This window comes from Corvus hawaiiensis, chromosome 20 (genome assembly GCF_020740725.1).
Source record: "Corvus hawaiiensis isolate bCorHaw1 chromosome 20, bCorHaw1.pri.cur, whole genome shotgun sequence".
In the NCBI taxonomy this organism is placed as follows: Eukaryota; Metazoa; Chordata; class Aves; order Passeriformes; family Corvidae; genus Corvus; species Corvus hawaiiensis.
This window is the reverse complement of record NC_063232.1, coordinates 5,098,422-5,117,379: the sequence shown is the minus strand read 5'-3', so window position 1 is coordinate 5,117,379 and position 18,958 is coordinate 5,098,422. Positions and strand designations below refer to the sequence as shown.

The 18,958-nt window shown below is 46.1% G+C and overlaps 1 protein-coding gene across 5 annotated transcripts in view; it reads right to left on the bottom strand.

Annotated features, from left to right (window-relative positions):
* Window positions 1–18,958, bottom strand: part of MYO1C (myosin IC) — a 50,945-nt gene that overhangs the window by 3,477 nt on the left and 28,510 nt on the right. For all 5 annotated transcript variants that reach the window (XM_048324770.1, XM_048324773.1, XM_048324774.1 and 2 more), the window contains exons 2-27: window positions 14,435–14,590; window positions 13,743–13,858; window positions 10,693–10,891; window positions 9,872–9,952; window positions 9,016–9,195; window positions 8,721–8,819; window positions 8,386–8,499; window positions 7,837–7,908; window positions 7,496–7,615; window positions 7,204–7,286; window positions 6,469–6,574; window positions 6,054–6,134; window positions 5,603–5,694; window positions 4,949–5,043; window positions 4,769–4,815; window positions 4,452–4,532; window positions 4,190–4,295; window positions 3,576–3,693; window positions 3,279–3,392; window positions 3,032–3,108; window positions 2,856–2,924; window positions 2,534–2,618; window positions 2,179–2,338; window positions 1,544–1,627; window positions 394–487; window positions 229–284 (exon numbers count right to left, since the gene is read on the bottom strand). In XM_048324770.1, the coding sequence (XP_048180727.1) occupies window positions 229–284; window positions 394–487; window positions 1,544–1,627; window positions 2,179–2,338; window positions 2,534–2,618; window positions 2,856–2,924; window positions 3,032–3,108; window positions 3,279–3,392; window positions 3,576–3,693; window positions 4,190–4,295; window positions 4,452–4,532; window positions 4,769–4,815; window positions 4,949–5,043; window positions 5,603–5,694; window positions 6,054–6,134; window positions 6,469–6,574; window positions 7,204–7,286; window positions 7,496–7,615; window positions 7,837–7,908; window positions 8,386–8,499; window positions 8,721–8,819; window positions 9,016–9,195; window positions 9,872–9,952; window positions 10,693–10,891; window positions 13,743–13,858; window positions 14,435–14,590 (2,685 nt within the window). The remainder of the gene's footprint in view (window positions 1–228; window positions 285–393; window positions 488–1,543; window positions 1,628–2,178; window positions 2,339–2,533; window positions 2,619–2,855; window positions 2,925–3,031; window positions 3,109–3,278; window positions 3,393–3,575; window positions 3,694–4,189; window positions 4,296–4,451; window positions 4,533–4,768; window positions 4,816–4,948; window positions 5,044–5,602; window positions 5,695–6,053; window positions 6,135–6,468; window positions 6,575–7,203; window positions 7,287–7,495; window positions 7,616–7,836; window positions 7,909–8,385; window positions 8,500–8,720; window positions 8,820–9,015; window positions 9,196–9,871; window positions 9,953–10,692; window positions 10,892–13,742; window positions 13,859–14,434; window positions 14,591–18,958) is intronic.

The following is an 18,958-nucleotide window of genomic DNA, read 5'->3' as shown; positions in this document are numbered from 1 at the left end:
GGGTTTCCCCCTTCCTCTCCAGCTGTAAGCCATTCAGTTCTTAACTGATGTCATTAAACTGCCCAAATTTCCACTTTCTAATCCATCAGCTCTTCCCAGACTGTCCTCTAAAGTATTATAAGCTTAATACAATGTAAAATTCTTGCTGTACTTTCTCCAGAAATCTCATATTCCCCTCTGCTGAATAACTCTGGAAGCTTGACAAAAGTATTGAGACACATCTCTCACCTTAAGTGCTTCATTTTCCAATGCCTGAAGGACTTTAGTATTTATTTCTTCTCTACCTGTATTAAAACCAAAGAGGTGGGGGGTCAGAAAGGAATTTCCAGCAAGAGAAGGGTAGATTAATCCCCCCTTTCCTTCCTCCTGTTAAGCTTGGCAACCCCTACTCACCCAGTCGAGTGTTGATGAAGAGCCTGGGAACACTCTGAGGATAATTGTCTTTTTTACCCTTGAAAATCTCACTGGCAATTACTTTTTGTTCCAACTGCAAGGACAAAAGAAGTGTTCTTGTTTAGTATAAAATTTCTCCTCATTAAAAAGATACATGGTGTTAGATGTTCCCTTTGTGGTTTTATTAGCAGCCATAATTTAGTTCCTGTTTGGATGAAGAGTCACCCTAAACCTTCAGTCCCTCGGAGGTGGCAGAGTTCCAGCCCCTGCCACTCTAGCTCTGGGCTCCTTAGCTCCAAGAACAAAGCAGGGACTGGGAGAGTGGGAAATCCCCACTGCTGTACTTGGGGCCAGGGCTGTGATACGGACAAGGCACCTGAGATGATTTACAGGGGAAAATGGGGATAAAAAAGGCTCCTTAGCAGTGAGTCTGCTTTGCTGGGGGAAAGCAGCTGCTGAGCTGAGTTAATCCCATGTCCTTAATCACAGGCTCAGCCCCAACCTTTCATTCCATGTGTCCATGCACTGCAGAAGGTGAGAGATTGTGCAGTGAAAAACCTTCACAGCAGTTACAGCCAACATCTCTTATTATGTCTCTTTACTGAGCTTTTTTTTTTAATATAAAAACTCCCCCCCTCTACCTTTCCATGAGATGACTCAAATCTCAGTATCATTTTTATTTCTTTTAGCTACAAGAGCAGCTGAAACTGTTCCTGTAACGTCTCTGTTTGAAAAATGACTGGGTTTGTGTCTGCAGGATTCTTTCTCTCTACTTTACATGGCACAGGCAGAATAATGCAGCTTCTTATATTTTTAGCTTCCATGGGCAGAGTAACGGGGCCTTAAAATAGAGAAATTATGTGGGGGCTTGGCTCCACAGACTTCTTAAATAGTACCTATTTAAATATGTATAGAATGAGGTCTCTTCTATGCACATTCCAGTCTTTTAGTGTTTTGTCTCTAACCTAAACCTAAATCAATGACCCTGTTCCCGTGGTGCCCCAGAATGCAGCAATTCACAACCCTCCAGCCCCCCACTGCTGCCCTGAGCCCCAGTGCAGGGCCCTGGCCCTCCCATCCAGCTGCTCCTCTCCTCCATTTCCTACAGGCTCTTGGGAATGTCAGGGAAACCCTGCAACAGTGCTCGTACCTGCTGCTTCCACTCAGGGCTGATCCTCTTGCAGTAGGTCCAGACCATGTTCTGCATGCAGAGCCTGCGCAGGAGCTGCGACGCCTGCGGGGAGCCCATGGGAAAGGGGATGGATCAGAACTTGGGAACAAACCCAAAAGGGACACATCCAGCCCAGAACCACTGACAAACCCAACAGAGCAGCTGCAACTGCAGAAAATGCACTGCTGGGTTAAAAAGCTGTTTCCTGACCAAGAATTAAATAATAAATAGTTGATTTTTTGCCTTTCTATACGAGGGTTTGCCCTGTGACTTCTCCAGCTGCTTTAGAACAGGGAATAAACACCAGGATCCCTCCTCCGTGCACTGCTGCGCCCTTCCTGTCTTCCAGCTGTACCTTCAATCCAAACAATCCTTTGGATAAAGTAACTGGGATTTTCTGCAATATTTTGTTTTGAGCAGATAAACTAATTCAAGCAGATGCACAATAATAATAGCACCAGAGGGAACTGAATTTGTTAAGAGAAGAATGGATGGGAATTTCAGAAATGGATGAGAAACCCAGGAGAAAATGGTGTTGCAACAGCACCACACCCCAAGAAGCTGCAATCCTCTAGCCCTGGATTCCCCTCCCACATCCCAGGTCTCATTCCCACCTCACAGAGCGATGGGGGAGGAGTTGGCCAAGATTTGTCCAAGACATTTTTTGGTAAGTTCCTCTTGAGGTTCATCAGGAAGGAGAATCGGATGTAATCCAGGAAATACTCGTTCTCTGGGCACCGCGGGTGGTTCCGGTAAATGAAGCCTTTAATGAACCTGTGGGTGTGAAAAATATTGTTAGAAAATTGAAGAAGTCATCAAAATTAGTGGTATTTAAATGTTTTATTTCCTGGGTTTTATTTAATAGTTGTAACTAATTTTTAAAAACTCTGTAGTGACAATAAAGTTTATTTTTAGCATCTTATTGTTAAGGAATGTGACGTTTGAGGGCTTGGGCTGTTCTTCACACACCTCCTGATGGTCTCCACTGCCCATTTCCTCTTGGCAGCTTTTCGGCGTCCCAGGGTTCCCCTCCACCAGGACTGGATGGTGATGGCTAAAAATAACACAAAAGATTCTGCATTAAGGGAGCTCCTTCATCCCCAAACTGACTCCACACAAAACTGGCACCAAAAATGCTCAGGAAAACCCCCCCTGGAAATAAACAGCTTTCAGTGGGCCATAAGGAATACGAGTTTTTAATGATATGATACATTGGGTAAATGTCAGTAAAAAGATGGGAATTGCTGTGGGAGCTGCTGAGGGAACATCTCTTTCTCTGTGTCTCTCATACCTGAGCGTTTCATGGTCAGGAATTTCTTCCGGCGGTAGAAACCTCTCCACGTCGCCTGCATTTTTGTGGCTGAAATTGCAAGAAAAGCAGCAATTTGCAACTGTGACCAAGCAGATTTTGGTAGAAAAAGACTCAACATTTTAAACAGAAATCCACTGCAAGTGTGAGTGCCTCACCCAGACTCTGCTTCCTCACTTCCAGAGCATCTTCTGTCGCAAACAACGTCTTGGGAAAGCGGATAAAAATCTTTGTTCTAGAAACAGAAATGCAGAATTTCATTTAACATGCTGGAGAAAGTTACTTTTGGCATCCCCTTTGGGCTCTGTAATCTTTCCCTCCCCCATTATCTAGAGAAGCTTTATTTCAAAGGGACAACACGGACATGCAGTGATTCATAACCTCAAATTCAGACACAGAACTGACCGTCCCATTTTGTATTCTTCTGGTTTGTAGCCAAGATGCTTCACCAGCACAGCCACTCCATCATAGGGCCGCCCATCCCACGTGGGCCATGTTTCTGGACACAGGGATTTGTACCTGGAATTGGCAGGAGAAGAAATCTTAGGGAGAGAAGTGCAGTCCAAGGAGGGAGAGAGCCCAAGCTTCCCAGCCCTCTGTGTGGTAGAGCTGCTGTTCAAAACAGCTCCCCAGCCTCAGTATCAATGGGATGAAGCCCAGGGAGAGGGAGCAGCAAAGGAAAGAATTCCAAAGCAGCTTTACCTCTGCAGGAACACCTCGTATTTTCTCCGATAGGCGAAGCCGGCTCTGCGCACCCGGAGGTTTTCCATCAGCCCCAGGTATTTCACCTGGTGTCGGATCAGGACTTCATCAAATCGATCTTGGCAGGGCATGGAAATGGAAAAACACAATCAGTGCACAGCTGCCCCTTTGCCTGGAGAAGGGGAATGTTCAGCTCTTGTTGTGTCTTACACAATTACCTTTAACCTCCAGTGAATCCTCCCAGCCCAAGTCCCACAAAACTTTGTGTCTCCTGCCTTCCCCCCCCAGCCCAGCCCTTTTTAATTATTTATATTTAGTTCCAAAATAAAGTTTTCCTTTGGGATGTTTTATGCATAGAGGAACCAAAAATGAGTGAGAGTAAGGTCATTATAATGAATTTACGTAGGCCAATAATTCTTTACTTTAACCACGACCCTCCTCCACCAGAGACCAGTGCTCCCATTCCCATTCCTGGCTGCTGGCACTGCCACCCCCTCCCTACAGAGGCTCAGGCAGACCCAGGATGAACCCAAAATCGTGCAGGGTTTCATTTCTGCTCCTTTCTGTGCCTCCCTGACTGGGATCCCGTGCTGTCTCTGTCCCCAGGGCCATACCAGCCTGTTTGGCATCGTTGGGTTTCATGCAGCGAATGTAGGAGGGTTCTTTGGACATCAGGATTTCCATGAGTTTGGAGAGGCTGTTTTTGAACTGAGTTGCTGCCTAGGAGAAAAGGAAGAAAACCACACATGAAGGGATGACTTGGAACTGGTTACAAACCAGAAGAATGTGAGGGATTTGCATTTAAATCATGTCAGAAGAGTTCATGCTTTAAAAAGAAGGAGCAGCCACAGCTCCCTCCAGCTCTTGAGTTCTCACCGTTTCAGGTCTCTTTTTGTCTGTCAGCTCTGTCCTATCAAAGCACTGGTTTATGATGGGATTCTCTGAGTTGCACATGGTCTGCAGAAAGAGATGTTTTCAGAGATGAAGTACAGAGAACTACCAAAGAAACCTGGGGACAAAACTGTTTATAATAACAAAATGAACACTGGGATCTCAATCACTCTTTTCAGAGTGCAGCCCTATGGACACACAGCCTCCAGGTGGAGTCCAGAAGAATCCTTTCCCTCAGCTGCCACCCCATTTGAAACCCAGCTCCTCATTCTGTTCTGGAAACCTCCTCTCTCCACACTCACCTCCTTCAGGTTCCGGAAGAGAAGGTCATTGTTTTTATCTAGAAAACCTGGAAGAAAAACAAACCACTCAGGCTGTTCCATGGGAACTTCAAGGCGGGGACTGAGATGTGAAATTAATCTGGTTGATCAGGTGATGTGGGGATGTATTTTAGGCCCAGAGTTTTGCTTTTTCTGTGTTACCTGCAACACTGTAGGTGACATCCCCGGCGTAGTGCGAGAGCCGGAACTCCTCCCGCCCCAGCGACTTGCGCGTCTTTTGGTCAGCGAGTTTGTGCCTGGGGAGGGAGCAAACACCTTCAGCTGAAACAAAATCCTGCAGGATTCACTTCAAAAAGCACCAGGACATTCAATCCTGGAGCAGGCCCATGCAAAGGTGGGCAGGGAATGTAAATTAGACTTGGTGATTTTCAAGTAAATAAAGTTATCAACCAGCACATCATAGAAGTGCCATTAAATGTATTTATGTTTATTGAAAAGGGGAATTTCAGTGTTCCTTGCAGAGTGGTTCTGTGTGCACATAAGATGTGGACATCCTACGCTGAGCATTCAGAATAAAAGCAGAACCTTCAGAATAAACAGACATCTGGAGCTCCAAAACTGAAGTAAATCATCTGCAAGGTGAGACGTGAGTCAGTAACGAGAGTTTTGTTGCCCCTATTACATTCTGAAGCTCAGTCAGGCATTTAGTGTTGACAACCTATTTTATATTGTCTTAAATATCAATCAAATCTCTTTGTAAAAGAAAATGATCATCTTTTATGTGGGACCCAGCACAGTGAGGATGTTATTCCCACTCTGGGATCCACCACTGCCCTCAGCTGTGGGAACACTCACGTGAGAAAATGAGGGTGATTCTTCACAGTCTCCTCCAGTTTCTCCAAGAATGTCATGTCTGTGGCATCCCCAGGTCTCAGACACTCCTCATCCTACAAACACACAAATTCCAGGGATTCCTGACTGGGCTCTGCCTCACTGAAACACTGCCCCAGACCGGCCCTTTGGCCTTTCCACAGGCAACCAACTTTTAGCTCAATAAATGAAGAACTGTTGAGAGCTGAAAAGGAAAACATTTCCCTCCTTCCAGACTGCTTGGATTGGGAGCTGCTTTCCCCAGAGCCCATGGAGGTGATAAAAATGATTTTAATGGTGTCACTGTTCAGTGATTTATTGCTCTTCCCACCTACTCAAACAGTTCCAACATAAACTGATTTTTTTCCATGTTCTCCCTCTTGTTTTCCACTACAGTGCCCCAAATTTTTCATTCAAAAAGATGTTTTCAACTCACCAAAATCGAAATGATGCCTTTGAATTTCTCTTCCACCAAATCACAGATTATTTTGTTATTGAAATACTGAACTGGTTCCCACTGTGAAGACAAGAAATCACACTTAGGTGAAAACAACTCTAGACTTGAAAAAAAACCAGGTAAATTTCAGAACATTTCAGAGAGCACCTGACTTGAACAATCTTTCTGTCAAAGCTTTTTCACTCATCACATTTGTTTTCCTAACATTGCCTTCATTAAAATCAGGGTAAAAGCTTGGGGACGCCATTACTCACTTCCAGCTGTCTCACACAGTTACCAGGGTTTCAAGAAGAAGGGAAAAAGGAAAGTTCTTTAATTTTTTATTTGGAAATCATAGCAGCAGCTCCTTTTGCAGCCTCTGGAAGGAGAGGGAAGGGAGGAGTTGGGCTCTTACCGCGATGCCCTCGGACTCGTACTCCTCTTGCTCTGATTTCAGTGTGAGTTCTATGAAGAGCTGCTGCAACTTTTCATTGCAGTAATTAATACAAAACTGCTCAAAGCTGCAAAGAAAAATCAGGAAAATAATCATTAAGGCTGGGGCACAAGTAATTAAGCTACAAACAGTGGGAGCACAGGAATACAGTAAAGCAGGAGAAACAGATTTTTGTGAAGTGTTTTTTTGCTGACTGTAAGTTTATTATTTAGGGAAACTCAGAGAGTTCCAGTAGGAGGGAAAAATGAACATGAAGGATGGAACATGGAGGAACACAAAAACTTTGAATCAAGGCCCAATAACACTGCAAATTTGAGAGTCTTGGTTCAGTGCTACCTGCCAGAGAGGTTCCAGCCTCTGTCAGTCCCATCCCCTGATTTATCACTGCCATGGGAAGCTGCCACAACAGCCACCCCTGGGCTGGAGAGCTGGACAACGGCACAGCTCAAACTAAGGCATGAATACACCCCAAAAACCAACAGTTTATTTAAAATACCAGCACCATTAATAGCTGTAAATGCTAATTATTAGCTGGCTGTCCCAAGTGTTAGCAGCTCTGTGATTGTCAGTTTTTCACCTGAATTCCTGACTTTTAAATGCCACCTCTTTTACTAAGAAATGGAATAATGCCTTGTTTCCCGCAGGAGAGAAAACACTGTAACAGAATAAAGTCATTCAGAATTTATTAAAACAAACCTGTTGTGCTGGAAAACCTCAAACCCATAGATGTCCAGCAATCCTAGAACTGTTGTACTTCTCCAGCCTGGAAACTTCTCTTCCTGCAACAGAGCAGAAAGCAAATGTAGGTATTTACTCACAGCTATGATCCACGCCTGGATCTCAATCATTTAATTCCAGCGCTTACTGCGCAATTTGGAAAACAAATTAATTTAGAAATTACTAAAAGCATGGAACTTGCTTTGCAGCCGAAACATTTGGAAATTGCTTACCCATTTGTCTGGGTATCAACAAACAGAGGGTCACTTGCCTTGTAAGCCAGGGATTTGTTGACCTTGTTGACCAGCCAGGAGAAGGTGCGGCCATAGATGGCCTTGGCCAGGGCGTCCCTGGCGTAGGCAGCCTGCTCCAGGTTCAGGGGACTGACCAGCTGCAGGCAGGAGCAGAAAAAAGCCACTCAGCAGCCCCCCAAACCAAGGGATCCCCTTTTCCTGCTTCATCATTACTAAAGAGCCACTCCCACCCATCCTGCTCATGGCTGAACAGTCACCAGTGGGACCCAGCCTCCTGTGGGAGGTGACAAGGGAACTGCTGGCAGAGCTGATTCATTTAATCCCATTTGCCTCCCAAATTCCCAGGGCCTGTTCTTACCTCCTCTCCTTTTGCTATGATCTTCTTGTGGATCAATGCATCCCGAAGAACAGAGCCATCCACTGCCAGGAGCTGCAAGCAGGATATTCAATTAATTTATGGAGCTGTACATTCCATTTTCCTCAAATCCCAGCCCAGTGAAACAACTCTTTATTTCCCACTCTCACTGCAAGACCTCTGCAGGACCAATCCCTGCCTTCCCTCCTTTCTGGCAGGGCTATGAGCTAACAAATGAATTGGCTGGAAGGAAGTGACCAAGCAAAGGCACAAAGGTGGTTCTTTCTTTAAAGCTCTTCTCCAGAGTCTGTTCCAACCTCACTGCCCAAAGGTGAAAAGCTCAAGGCAGTGGTGGGTCAGGTGGTAAATAGAGAAGTTGTCAATTAAAGGGGTTTGATGATAATATTTGCATTTTATTTAGGTCAAATAAAAGTAAAATTCATGAGAACCTCTAAATCACAGTCTAAAATCATATGATGATATCAAGCTCAAAGTAAGGAATCCTCTACAATTCACCTTTCCTGTAGTATCTCCCTCACTGGGGATACTCACCCTGGCCAGGTATTTAATCTGATTCTCTGTAGTGACCTGAGCATTCCCCTGCTCATCAGCAGCAAACTGGACATTCCCCAGGTGCAGGACACTGGCCACAATGCTCAGCAAATCCTGGGGTGGAAGCAACAGGCAAAAATCAGGACGATGGAATAAACACACAGCGAGGTTTTTGTACTAATTCACATTTTAGGAGAACATTCGGTATTTTTTTCAGGATTTTTGTAGAGAATACATTCACGCTGAATTGATTCACTGCTTTCAATCAGAAATCCTAAATCAAAGCAGAAAAAATCCTTAAAAGGAGGAAAATCTGTGCTGCTAAAGATCCTCACCTCCACCTCGCTGTCATTGAAGCTGATAACAGACAGGGCTCTCCTCATAATCTTCCACTCGTTTTTGTCATTTATGGAACTGACCCTTGCACAGTGACCCTAAAAAGACACAGTTTGATATAGATAAGTAAATAATCATCAAAGATAAATTATCCATGCTCAATGCATTGTGTATTTCTTTTTATAGCAGTCACCTCGGAGTTATTTCTGAAGTGAGGGAAGGAAATTACAAAGTCAATTGAAAATATCCCAGTCCTATAATATAATATTTTAAGAGTTACTAGTTAATGTTCACCTTTACTAAATAGTGATACTGCTGTGGGTTCTTCTCGAGGCCCAGCCTCCTCAGCAGGTCCTCCTCCCCTCCTTCCAGCAGCTGGTAGAAGATGTGGAAGTTTCTCTCACCGTGGTTCTGGTGCACAACTCGGGATTTCTCCAGGAGGTAGTTCAAGATGTGGCCCCCGACAGGAGCCCCCTAAACCAAAGCAGACATGTGGAAAGAGTTCATCAACACAGAGGAAAATATTTCTGCTTCTTGGTTGTCTGTTCAAAGACAAGATCTGAAGCAAAAGCCTACAAAATCACAAAAAATTATCTGTCACTGTGTGCCACGAGCTCTATTTCGCCTCCAGCACGGTGGTGATTTGAGTGCTGAAATTCCTTCTAGGAATTCACCACAAAGGGAGAACACCAAAACTGAGTGTGGAGGGATTAAAGAAGACTTAAAGGACTGGAGGATGGCAAAACTGAGCTCCTCAGCTCCTGCCCTGTGTCCACCTTCCTGGTGTGGGGCAGTTGGGATCAGAGTGGACCCGAACACTGTGCAAAGTTACACACGACAGGGATTATCTTCAGGTCACAGCTGCTTTATGTGGATTTACTTTGGGAGTATCCATTGGCACAGTGCACTAGAAATGAAATACCCTAGAAATAAAAAGGATTTGAGCTCAGTGTTCCCTTACAGAGAGAAATAAGGGAGGAATGAAAGGACAGTGAGTGCCATAAAACCCTCTGGAAACAAACTTTGCTATCACAGGCTCTGCTTATGCTGTCACCAAGGAAATGCAAAGCACTCACTACACACACACAGCAGCACAGAGAACTCCTGTAACAGGGACCAGTTCTTAATTAGAAACCAGATTCCAAGTTACCCTGTAATCAAACTGCACATCCATGTACTTCCCAAACCGACTGGAGTTGTCATTTCGAAGGGTTTTTGCATTTCCAAAGGCCTGAAATGAAAATGATCAGAGAAAAATAAGTGAGTACCAAGTCAGATTATTTATAAACACTTGGGTGAAGCTGCCAGTTATTTATTTACAGCCTAGGATTTTCCTTCCTGGAAACCCAGGAGGAAACAGATTGCTCCCTGAATTCTAACGCTGATCTTTACACCCAGTGCAGATGGAACATCCTCTGAAAACACTTCCATCCCCCCTGCAAGCTGATTTTAATGCCAGTCCACTGCTGACAACATATGTCATGTCTGACAGCCTTATCCAAGCTTCCTCCATCATCACGGCCGCTTGTCACAGCTCGCTGCCAGAGGGGCTGCCGGGCTGTCCCTGCTGCTGGGAGCTCACCTTTCCCGGGATACAGGACACAGGGATAGCTCAGGGCACTGCAGACAGCCGCGGCTGGACACTAGAGGACACCACAGCACCAGAAAATGAACCCACGAACGCCTTTCTGAGCTGCCCACCAGGATGTGCCCGTTTGCAGTGACCCAGAGCTCTTCCCACGCCAAATCCCCTCTTTCCCTGCACCCCATCCATGCCACAACTGCTGCTGGTGGACTGGAAAGGGCCAAGCGAGCTGGGCAGGATTGCTTTGGCTGGGAATCAGAGCGGGATTCCCCAGTGCTGTGCCCACACAGCATTCCCTGGACACGCTGTCACCGCCCCGTGGGGCCCCGCTGTCAGGAAACGGGATCATTCCTGGTGACTCAGGGCCAGGACTGCACGGGAGGTACCTCCAGCACGGGGTTGGACTGCAGCAGCCGGTCCTTGACGGTCTCGACCTGCTGGCTGGCGGGGCAGGTGACAGCGTAGTACTGCAGGATCTTCTTGGTGGCCTCGGTTTTGCCGGCGCCGCTCTCGCCGGAGATGAGGATGCACTGATCCTTCCTCTCGGTGCGCAGCGAGCGGTAGGAATTGTCTGCGATGGCGTAGCTGAGAGGAGACAGCCGGAATTAAGGGGGTTGCCTGTGAAATCCCGGCTGACACATCCCCCAAAAGAGCCCCAGGCCATAGGCTGGGTGAGATCACACGGCTCCGCACGCTGGTGCCAACACAGGACAGCACTGACACCTCAGCCATAGAGCCAAGGCTCTGCAGGGTGATGACACAAATTGTCAAGTTCTTTTAAACTGTTCTTTTGATTTTTTTTTCTGACAAGAAAAGGTAGAAGTTGACTAAACCGTGCAGATCAACTGCCTTTGCTAAATATAAATGATCTCTCAACACTGGTCCCATGGGACAGAAGTTTTTTACATTCAGGAAACACCTTGTTCTCCACTGGTATTTTTTTCTTGCTTATCTTCTAAGTGATGACACACTCAGAAGGTCACAACTGCATTTTGCTATCTGGATGGCTCCAGAGCTTCTCTTGGATGGTGGGAAGAGCTGGATAAGCCCCCACAGACCAAAGAGCATCCTGCAGGCTCCCTCTGCCACCCTCCACTGCCCTGAACACCAGTTCAGCTCCCCCTGCCTGCGCACAGAGCCTGGCCCTGCCCCTCTGCTTCCTCCTTCGCTGCTTTTTCTTCCGTTTCTGTATTGCTGCCCATGACAGAGCAGACAGGATCTCACACCCAGAGTCTCACACACTCCTACAACACCAGAGAGCAGCAGGGGATGAGTGACAATGGTGACAACTGCTCAGAGGGAGAGGAAAAGGACAGCACACTCACATCAGACAACATTTTCAGCTCTGACACGTGGCGATCAAGCAGATATCCGGTCTTCATACACCTTACAACCTTTCAGTAGCCTGGCTTTTTTTAATTTTCATTTTCCTTTTTTTAAAACTCTCCTGCTGTGCTATTAATTAGAAATAATCACACCAAAATAACAGCTGTGGCTTTCTCAAGTCTATTAATACTTGGTGCTAAGACAACACCAATGAGCTCCCTTGGCAACACAACTCCACACTCACCCCACAAAACACATTGTGCCCCTCTCTTCCCATCCAGATTCTGCCTCTGGAGTATTTTGGAAACAGCTGAATAAATGCAAATTTAATTCAGATTTGAAGCAGTGCCTCTGGCCCCTGTGCCTTTATTGGGCTGTTTACTGGAGCCCCAGGAGCTCCAGTCACGCATGGCACAGACAGAATCACCTCAAGGAAAGATGTTTGTGGTCCCACTTGCAGGCCATAACCAGGACAGGATGTGACAGATCTCTGGGAATATGCTGTGTTCCAAGCCCATAGGGATAACTTTCCTCTTCTGAACGGGATGCACTTCCCAGAAAACTCAGCATTCAGGCCTAGACTTGAACTATCTGACACTGGAATCTTGAAGTGTTTGGGCTTTCTAGAATCAGTTTAGAAGAGGAAAAAGAGCAAAAAAGACACCTGAGTTACTGGAAAAGGAGAAGCCCTGAGTACTACACTGCAGATGGAGCATTTTGATGCTCCTCAGAGGATTTTTCAATGCATATATAATCAAATAATGCAATAAAATAATCAAATAATGGAATGGAACAGCAAAAACAGTTAACAAAAAACTCTTGTTTTCCCAGTGAGAGCAGCAGAATCCAAGATCACAGTTCTCCAGGGTTCACTTATGAGCTGCACATTTTACAGCTTCTGAAGGGACTTGTTAAAAGGAGAAAGAAAGCCCAAGAAATCATCAGCTACACTGTGATTTAAGTGGAATTAAAGCACATCTGCTCAGTACTTTTGCTATCCATGAGCATTGTCATCATCCTGTACCTACTGCACACTTAAAAACAGAGCCACAATCCCAAGGATTTTCCAGAGAGTCCCAAAATTCACATCCAAGGGCACAGAAGCCCTTCCCTGACCACAGGCAAAGTGGCTCATGTAGAACTGAGCAGGTTTGAATGCAGGGTTCTTCAGGTTTAATTCTCCCCCATATGGGATCAACAGTAAAAATCACATTTTTGTCCTAACAAATCCGACTTCAAGGCTGAGACTTTCCCAAGTAATGGTGTTTCTCCCCCTCTCTGTGCTTGCAGCACATTCTGGTTTGTTTACTCTCCTGGGCTATGTGCCAGCAATAAGAAACAACCCAAATAGTTTGCTCAAAAATGATATCATTTACTCTTCCAAGATGTCTTTAAAAAAACCCAGCAAAACACAACACAACATAAAAAACCCTCCAAGAGGTGCTCAGAATTTGGCCCTTAGTCCTGAAAAAAACCCATTTTGAAGCCACGTGGCCTCAGCTCTCAGTCATCTTTTTTCTTTCAGTCTGACAGAAAAATTCAAATGCTTTCAAAAATAACTTTAAACCTCAAACTTTTTTTTTTTTTTTAAAATGGGAAATTGGGAATGCTCACCAGGCCAGACCATGTAAATAAATACATTCCTTGTTCCAGCAGGCTGAGGGTATCTTAGCAACAAGGGAAATACCAGATAAATATTGGTCAGGCAGTAACAGCAGAGGTAGGAAAGAAACCCCCACACACCAGAAACTCTTTTCCCTACTTAGCCCCGTGCTGGGGAAACTCAGAGCCCGGACACAGAGACCCCAAATAACCCTGGAACAATGAACTCCTGTCCTGCCAGGGCTGGGTAAGCAACTCTGTTCCTGCAGCCAGGAAGGAACCAACTCCCTTTCCAAATACTGCTCTTGCAAAGGCAACTCATCCTCTTCGGAGAGAGGAACAGGAATAGAAAGAGCCCTACACCACACCCTCCGGAGGATCCTCTCTATCCCTTTCTATCCCTAGGATTTTCAGGGCTGCAGCTGGGACAGGGAAAAGTCCTGTTTGCCTGTTTTCACATGTCCCAGCTGTGTGGGGATGACACAACCTTGCACTGGCACCCACTCACAGGTGAGGAGAAACTTCATAGAAGCTGACGCCGCGGTAGCGCTCCATGTTCTGTTTGGTGTAGATTTCCAGTTCCTTGTAGGGGTTCACAGACACCAGCACAGAGCCAATGTAGGTCTGAAAAAGAGAACAAAAAGCAGGGAGGTTACAGGGGGTCTGGAGGCAGAGCTCAGGCATCTCTGGAGGCTGGACACCCGTTCTGGTGTACTGGGGATGCTGCTGAGGGCTCCCAAACAGGCCAAGGGTGTGAGGAAGAGACCTCTTAGCTCTGGGAGAGAGACACTGCTGGAGTTGTGCCAGCCATGTTACCCTTGCTGGGTAAACAGCACCTGCAAATGGTTTTAGGGCTTCTAACAAGCCACAACACTGGGTTATTTCTGGTACACATTTAGGATTGAGTTCAGGTCTGGGGTTGGTGGAAGTGAGTGAATTCAGGAGAGGGAAGAATGTGGTGAGAGTTGGATTTTCAGTGCTGTAAATGCCACCAGATCTCAACGGGAGCACTGCAGTGAGTCCCTACACCCATCAAATGACAGCATCCCAGACTAGTCCAGGCACAAGCACCCATGGCCTGTGGAATCTGACACCACCATCTCCAAACTCCACTGCAGAGCAAAGCTGGCTTTGTCCCGTGCAGCAAACACTGTCCAGGTCACTGACGGGCACCCTGGTGACTGTCCCTGTGCTACTCACATAGATCAGGTTCTCCTTGAAGCGTTTCCTCAGGTTCTCAATGAATGCAGCTTCGCTGGTGAAGTTTTCCAGCAGGACAAAGTCCTGCACCCCGACCCGGTCCCGGGCCGTCAGAGCGCTCTCCATGGTCAGCCGGATGCCGTTGGCTCCCAATCCCTGCAGCCAAAAGCACAGGGAAGTTGGGAGAGCCGAGGCTTTGCAGGCAGTTCCCCGAGTCCACAAGAACCACAGTTACCCATGGATAACCATGGATATTAAAATAATCCCACTGCTGCTGCTGTAAACAGTGATTACCAACACTTCATCAGCTGGCTGCTCTAATTGCTTTGAGGGAAGACAAGTCAGCATTAGGGAAACATTACTGCTAAATTTCCAAAAACTTCAAATCAATCAATCAAACAAATCTTTGAGAAAGAGAATAAAACTTGGATTTCCTTTCCCAGGCATCCTTTAGCAGGAGGGAGACTGAAATGTGTTCTCTCTCTGATTTCACAACGGGAAGCTGTTTCGAGGTAAGGAATCTTTTATGACTAATAATGATTCATCTCAGAAGCAAACAGCTTCACATTGCTGACCAATTCAAAAGCTTTAGCAAGGCACCCAATGGGAAAGTTCTGAGAAAATTGAGAAGAAATGAGAAATGGGCATTTCTGCATACCACGCCACTGAATTTAGACTGTGACACCGATGTGGATCAAGAAACTCCTACTCCTGACCCTCTTTTAAAGGTTACATTTTCAACGTGGTGCAGCTGAGACACAACCATTTGTTGAAAGCACTCATCTGCTGACTCCTGACTTCACTATAAAGCAGGGAGGGGAAATGAGCACCCAGGGGTGACTCAGTTGCTACTTGCTGGGGAAATCTCTACTCAAGGGACAGAGATGGAGAAGATGAGAGGCACCACAGAAACCAGACAGGAGATACAACGTGTGAAGCCATCTGCCTCACACCTGCCTGCATTTCCTTATCTTCTTGAACCCTCCTTACTTTGCAAACTGCTCACAGCAAGCACCCTTCTCCTAAATCATTTCCCTAAAGCACTAAGTGATATTTTGGGACGTTGCACAAACACCAGAGGTGTCTGTTCTAAGCAGGCTCATGCACTAAGAGCAATCCCAGACACGCATCACAAACTGGGAATGTGCTGGAAACCCTGCATCCAGCCCCAAAACCCTGCACAATGATGTAAATGATTTTTACTGACTCACAGAGTTCCTTCCTGCTCCTTCCCAAGACACAAAAGTGGTCAGAGCACAGGGACTGATGGTGCGCAGGGAAAAAAAATAAACCCTGCTTTGGTCAGGAAGAAAATTTACCTTTAGTTTTGTTAAACAGTAATAAGGGCAAGACTCACTGAAGTATCAGTTTGGGTCCAAACAGATGCAAATCCCCTCAGTCTGCAGTTATTTTGACTCACCAATTTCTTGGTAAATGCTTTTTTGATTTGGTAAATGACTAGTAAATGCAGTTTTGCCTATTTCTGCAAGTTCTAATTGGCATCCTCCCTGTAAGCCTGGACAGAAGTGACTGCCTGAAACCTGCAGTTTTCAGATAGGAAAATCAGTTCCTTCTGGAAATCTCAACTCCAGACCCACTCTAATGGCTCAAACACCACAAAGAAACATCATTTGATTTCCTGTTTTATTTTTTCCAATTAGTCTCATGGTCTGGAAGGCCTGAGTTCTAGGCTTGGAAAGACCCAGTCTGGGAGGAACTTTGCAGACACTGTCATTATAAAATGGCCCAAATTTTCCAAGCCAAGTCCTTCACAGCTTCAGCAAAATGCTCTGTTGTCTTCCACCCTCTTTGCCAAGGTGAGGAGAAAAGGGATAACCCTTGGAGAAGGAAGGTGGTGAGATAAGGAAAGGAAAATAGAGATAAATCACATGCAAACAAACTCTGCCTAGAACTTGGAATCCTTCTATCAGAGCAGTGCAGTCCTGGAGCAGGTTTTGGACAAGGTGATGAGAACTAAGGTAAAACCAAAAGAAAAGAACTACTTTTCAAGTGGGTAAGTTTACAGCTACAGTCCTAAAACACAGCTGCCTCAACAATGACTGAGGAGAAACTTCCAGCCTCCAACAGTTAATCCAAGTTTATATAATCCTGAAGACTTTCACAGAAAACGTCACTTAGCAGCTTCAGCAGCTCTTTCATCAGCCCCTCCCTGCAGGCCAGGACAAAGTGATCCCAGCTGTGCACATCCAGGAGAGGGAAGAGCCAATCCATCCCCCTTACAACAGAGAAAATTGCACTCAACCGCCTCCTCTGGGACAGGCATTTAAGGCCAAGAACTTTTGGTCTCCTCCAGTTTTTGTCTCCTCATTCAACTCCAACCTCTCACCGTGAGAACAAAATAACGACCTCAAATTTGCAGTCAGCTTGAAACAAAACAAAAGCCAAACCAACGCACTGAAAGCAGCTTTTTGGCGATAATTAAATGTGACCGGGGGATGTGACGCAGTCAGAGCCTCCAGAACATAAACTTTACTCAGTCTTGCACCCTCCCAAGCCCAAGTTCAGTGCAAATATAAGCCAGAGCTGAGCAATAGGCACTTCTCCATGCCAGCATTTGCTCATTTGCTTTATTGCATATGGCCAAGTCTACCACCAGCCTCAAATGTCAGCGTTAACTGTTTCACTGCCACTGACATCAACAGATGGACCATAAAAGGAGGTGAAAATAAGCCCTTTTTGCAAAATGGAAACAGAAGAGTCATGCAGAAGGAAGGAAGTGGGGAGGGAAGACACTACTTAAGAAAAAATAATCATAGTGATGACCATATGTTCCTACTGAATGATGAGTGTGGCAGTAAGGCACTGAATAAATGAAAGTAACGAAAATGTTGGTGATTTTCTGTTAGCAGGCAGACACCAGACCTGGTGGCTGTAAATTAATGCTAAAAAACCCAGTCGGGGTGGGGGGGAGGGGGGGGAGTTAAATGTGGTATAGTGGTGCTAATTAACCATTAAAGCAGTTTGCCTATGGCCCAGGACCTGTGCAATAAACCAGACTGGAAATCTGACAGGGATTAAAATGAACTCAGATTCTTTCATTGTTTTAATCCAGGTTGTTTTCCCCACACTGGTCCCCCCACATGTAATGACAATGGCCAAGGATCCAGTGATGGGGAACCACAGCAGGCTCAGGGAGGAGCAAGGATTCAGCAGCAGGGCCAGCTCCTCCTGCCTTTAAGTGCTTGGGAAACCACCACCTGAGAGGCAGGTCAGGTTTAGCCTAAAGCTCAGCACCAAATCCCTCCTCCAGGCTTTGCTGCCTCCCTGACACTGGGTAACACCTCTAAACCAAAGCAGTGCAACTCAATCAGCAAAACAAAGACCAGGAAAAAAGAATCTGGTGGTTTTCTCTGCAGGTTTTGAGCAAAATCCCCTCCCTGTGGGATTGGGAGAGTGTCAGGCCCAGGAAAGGAGGAAAGGGAACACAGGTGCCCACTGATAATGCATTATTTGGGTCAGCTGCACCACATCCACCTTATAGGTCCCCTATAGGGACCAAAAGGAGGACCTAGCTGAGGACCCTGACCTCTGTAGGATGGAGACACCTAATGCCACACCCAGCACAGCCTGCAAACAGGGAATTGCAAAAATCTGAGCAATCTCCATGTGATCTCTGTGCCTGTGGGCTCAGGAGTGCCTGTGCCTCCTCTCAATCTCCCCTTTCATCCCGTGCTGAACCCACTGTTCTGAGGGTCACTCCCACTCCAGAGTGCACAAACTGACTTCTGCCACCACGTTTCCCAAAGCCACCCCACGGCACAGTTTCCAGGGACTCATTCCCACACTGTTTAACCCACTCTTTGCTTTTAATGTCTTCTCCAGAGCCGTGAGCACAACAGTGGCTCAAGGCCAGGAAGGGAAAAGGCACTCCGGAATGGTGGGGACCAGTGCAATCACCACCGCAGCACTGCTTTCACATGGCTTTTTCTTCCCTGGGATTAAATTTTGGGAAAGACTCCACTAGTGTAAATTGGTTGCTGAATGCAGCCTGCAGAGCCAGGTTTACATTGGCTGGGGTTCCAGCTTTTCTTTGTGTTCATACAAGAGTCAACAAGACCAGAAAATACCTCCAAGCTCCTGGGAGTACAAAACCACTCAAGACTGCACCATGGAGTTTCCTAAACTGAACTGGGAAATCGCTGACATGGTATTGTGAAGGTGTAAACACATATTTTTCCTTTAAACTCTGCTTAATGCCAAAGCATGATAAAGTTTTTCCTCTGCTTAGGACACGGAGAAATAATCCACCTCAGAAATGAAAAACAGGACCTTTTGCTCTGTGCGGCGAAATCCAAAGGATTTCAGTCAGCCAGGCTGAACACATTGGGGGATTTTGTGCTGGAAGATGGGAGGGCAAGTCTGCCATGAGCACAGGGCTTTGGGGCTGATGTGAGCAGAGCAAGAAACTCCCCCTGGCTTTGTCCACCAGCTGCTCCATGGCCATGGAATACCCAACATGGAGCAAGGACTCATTCCCAGGTGGGTACTGGAATGGTCGGTGCC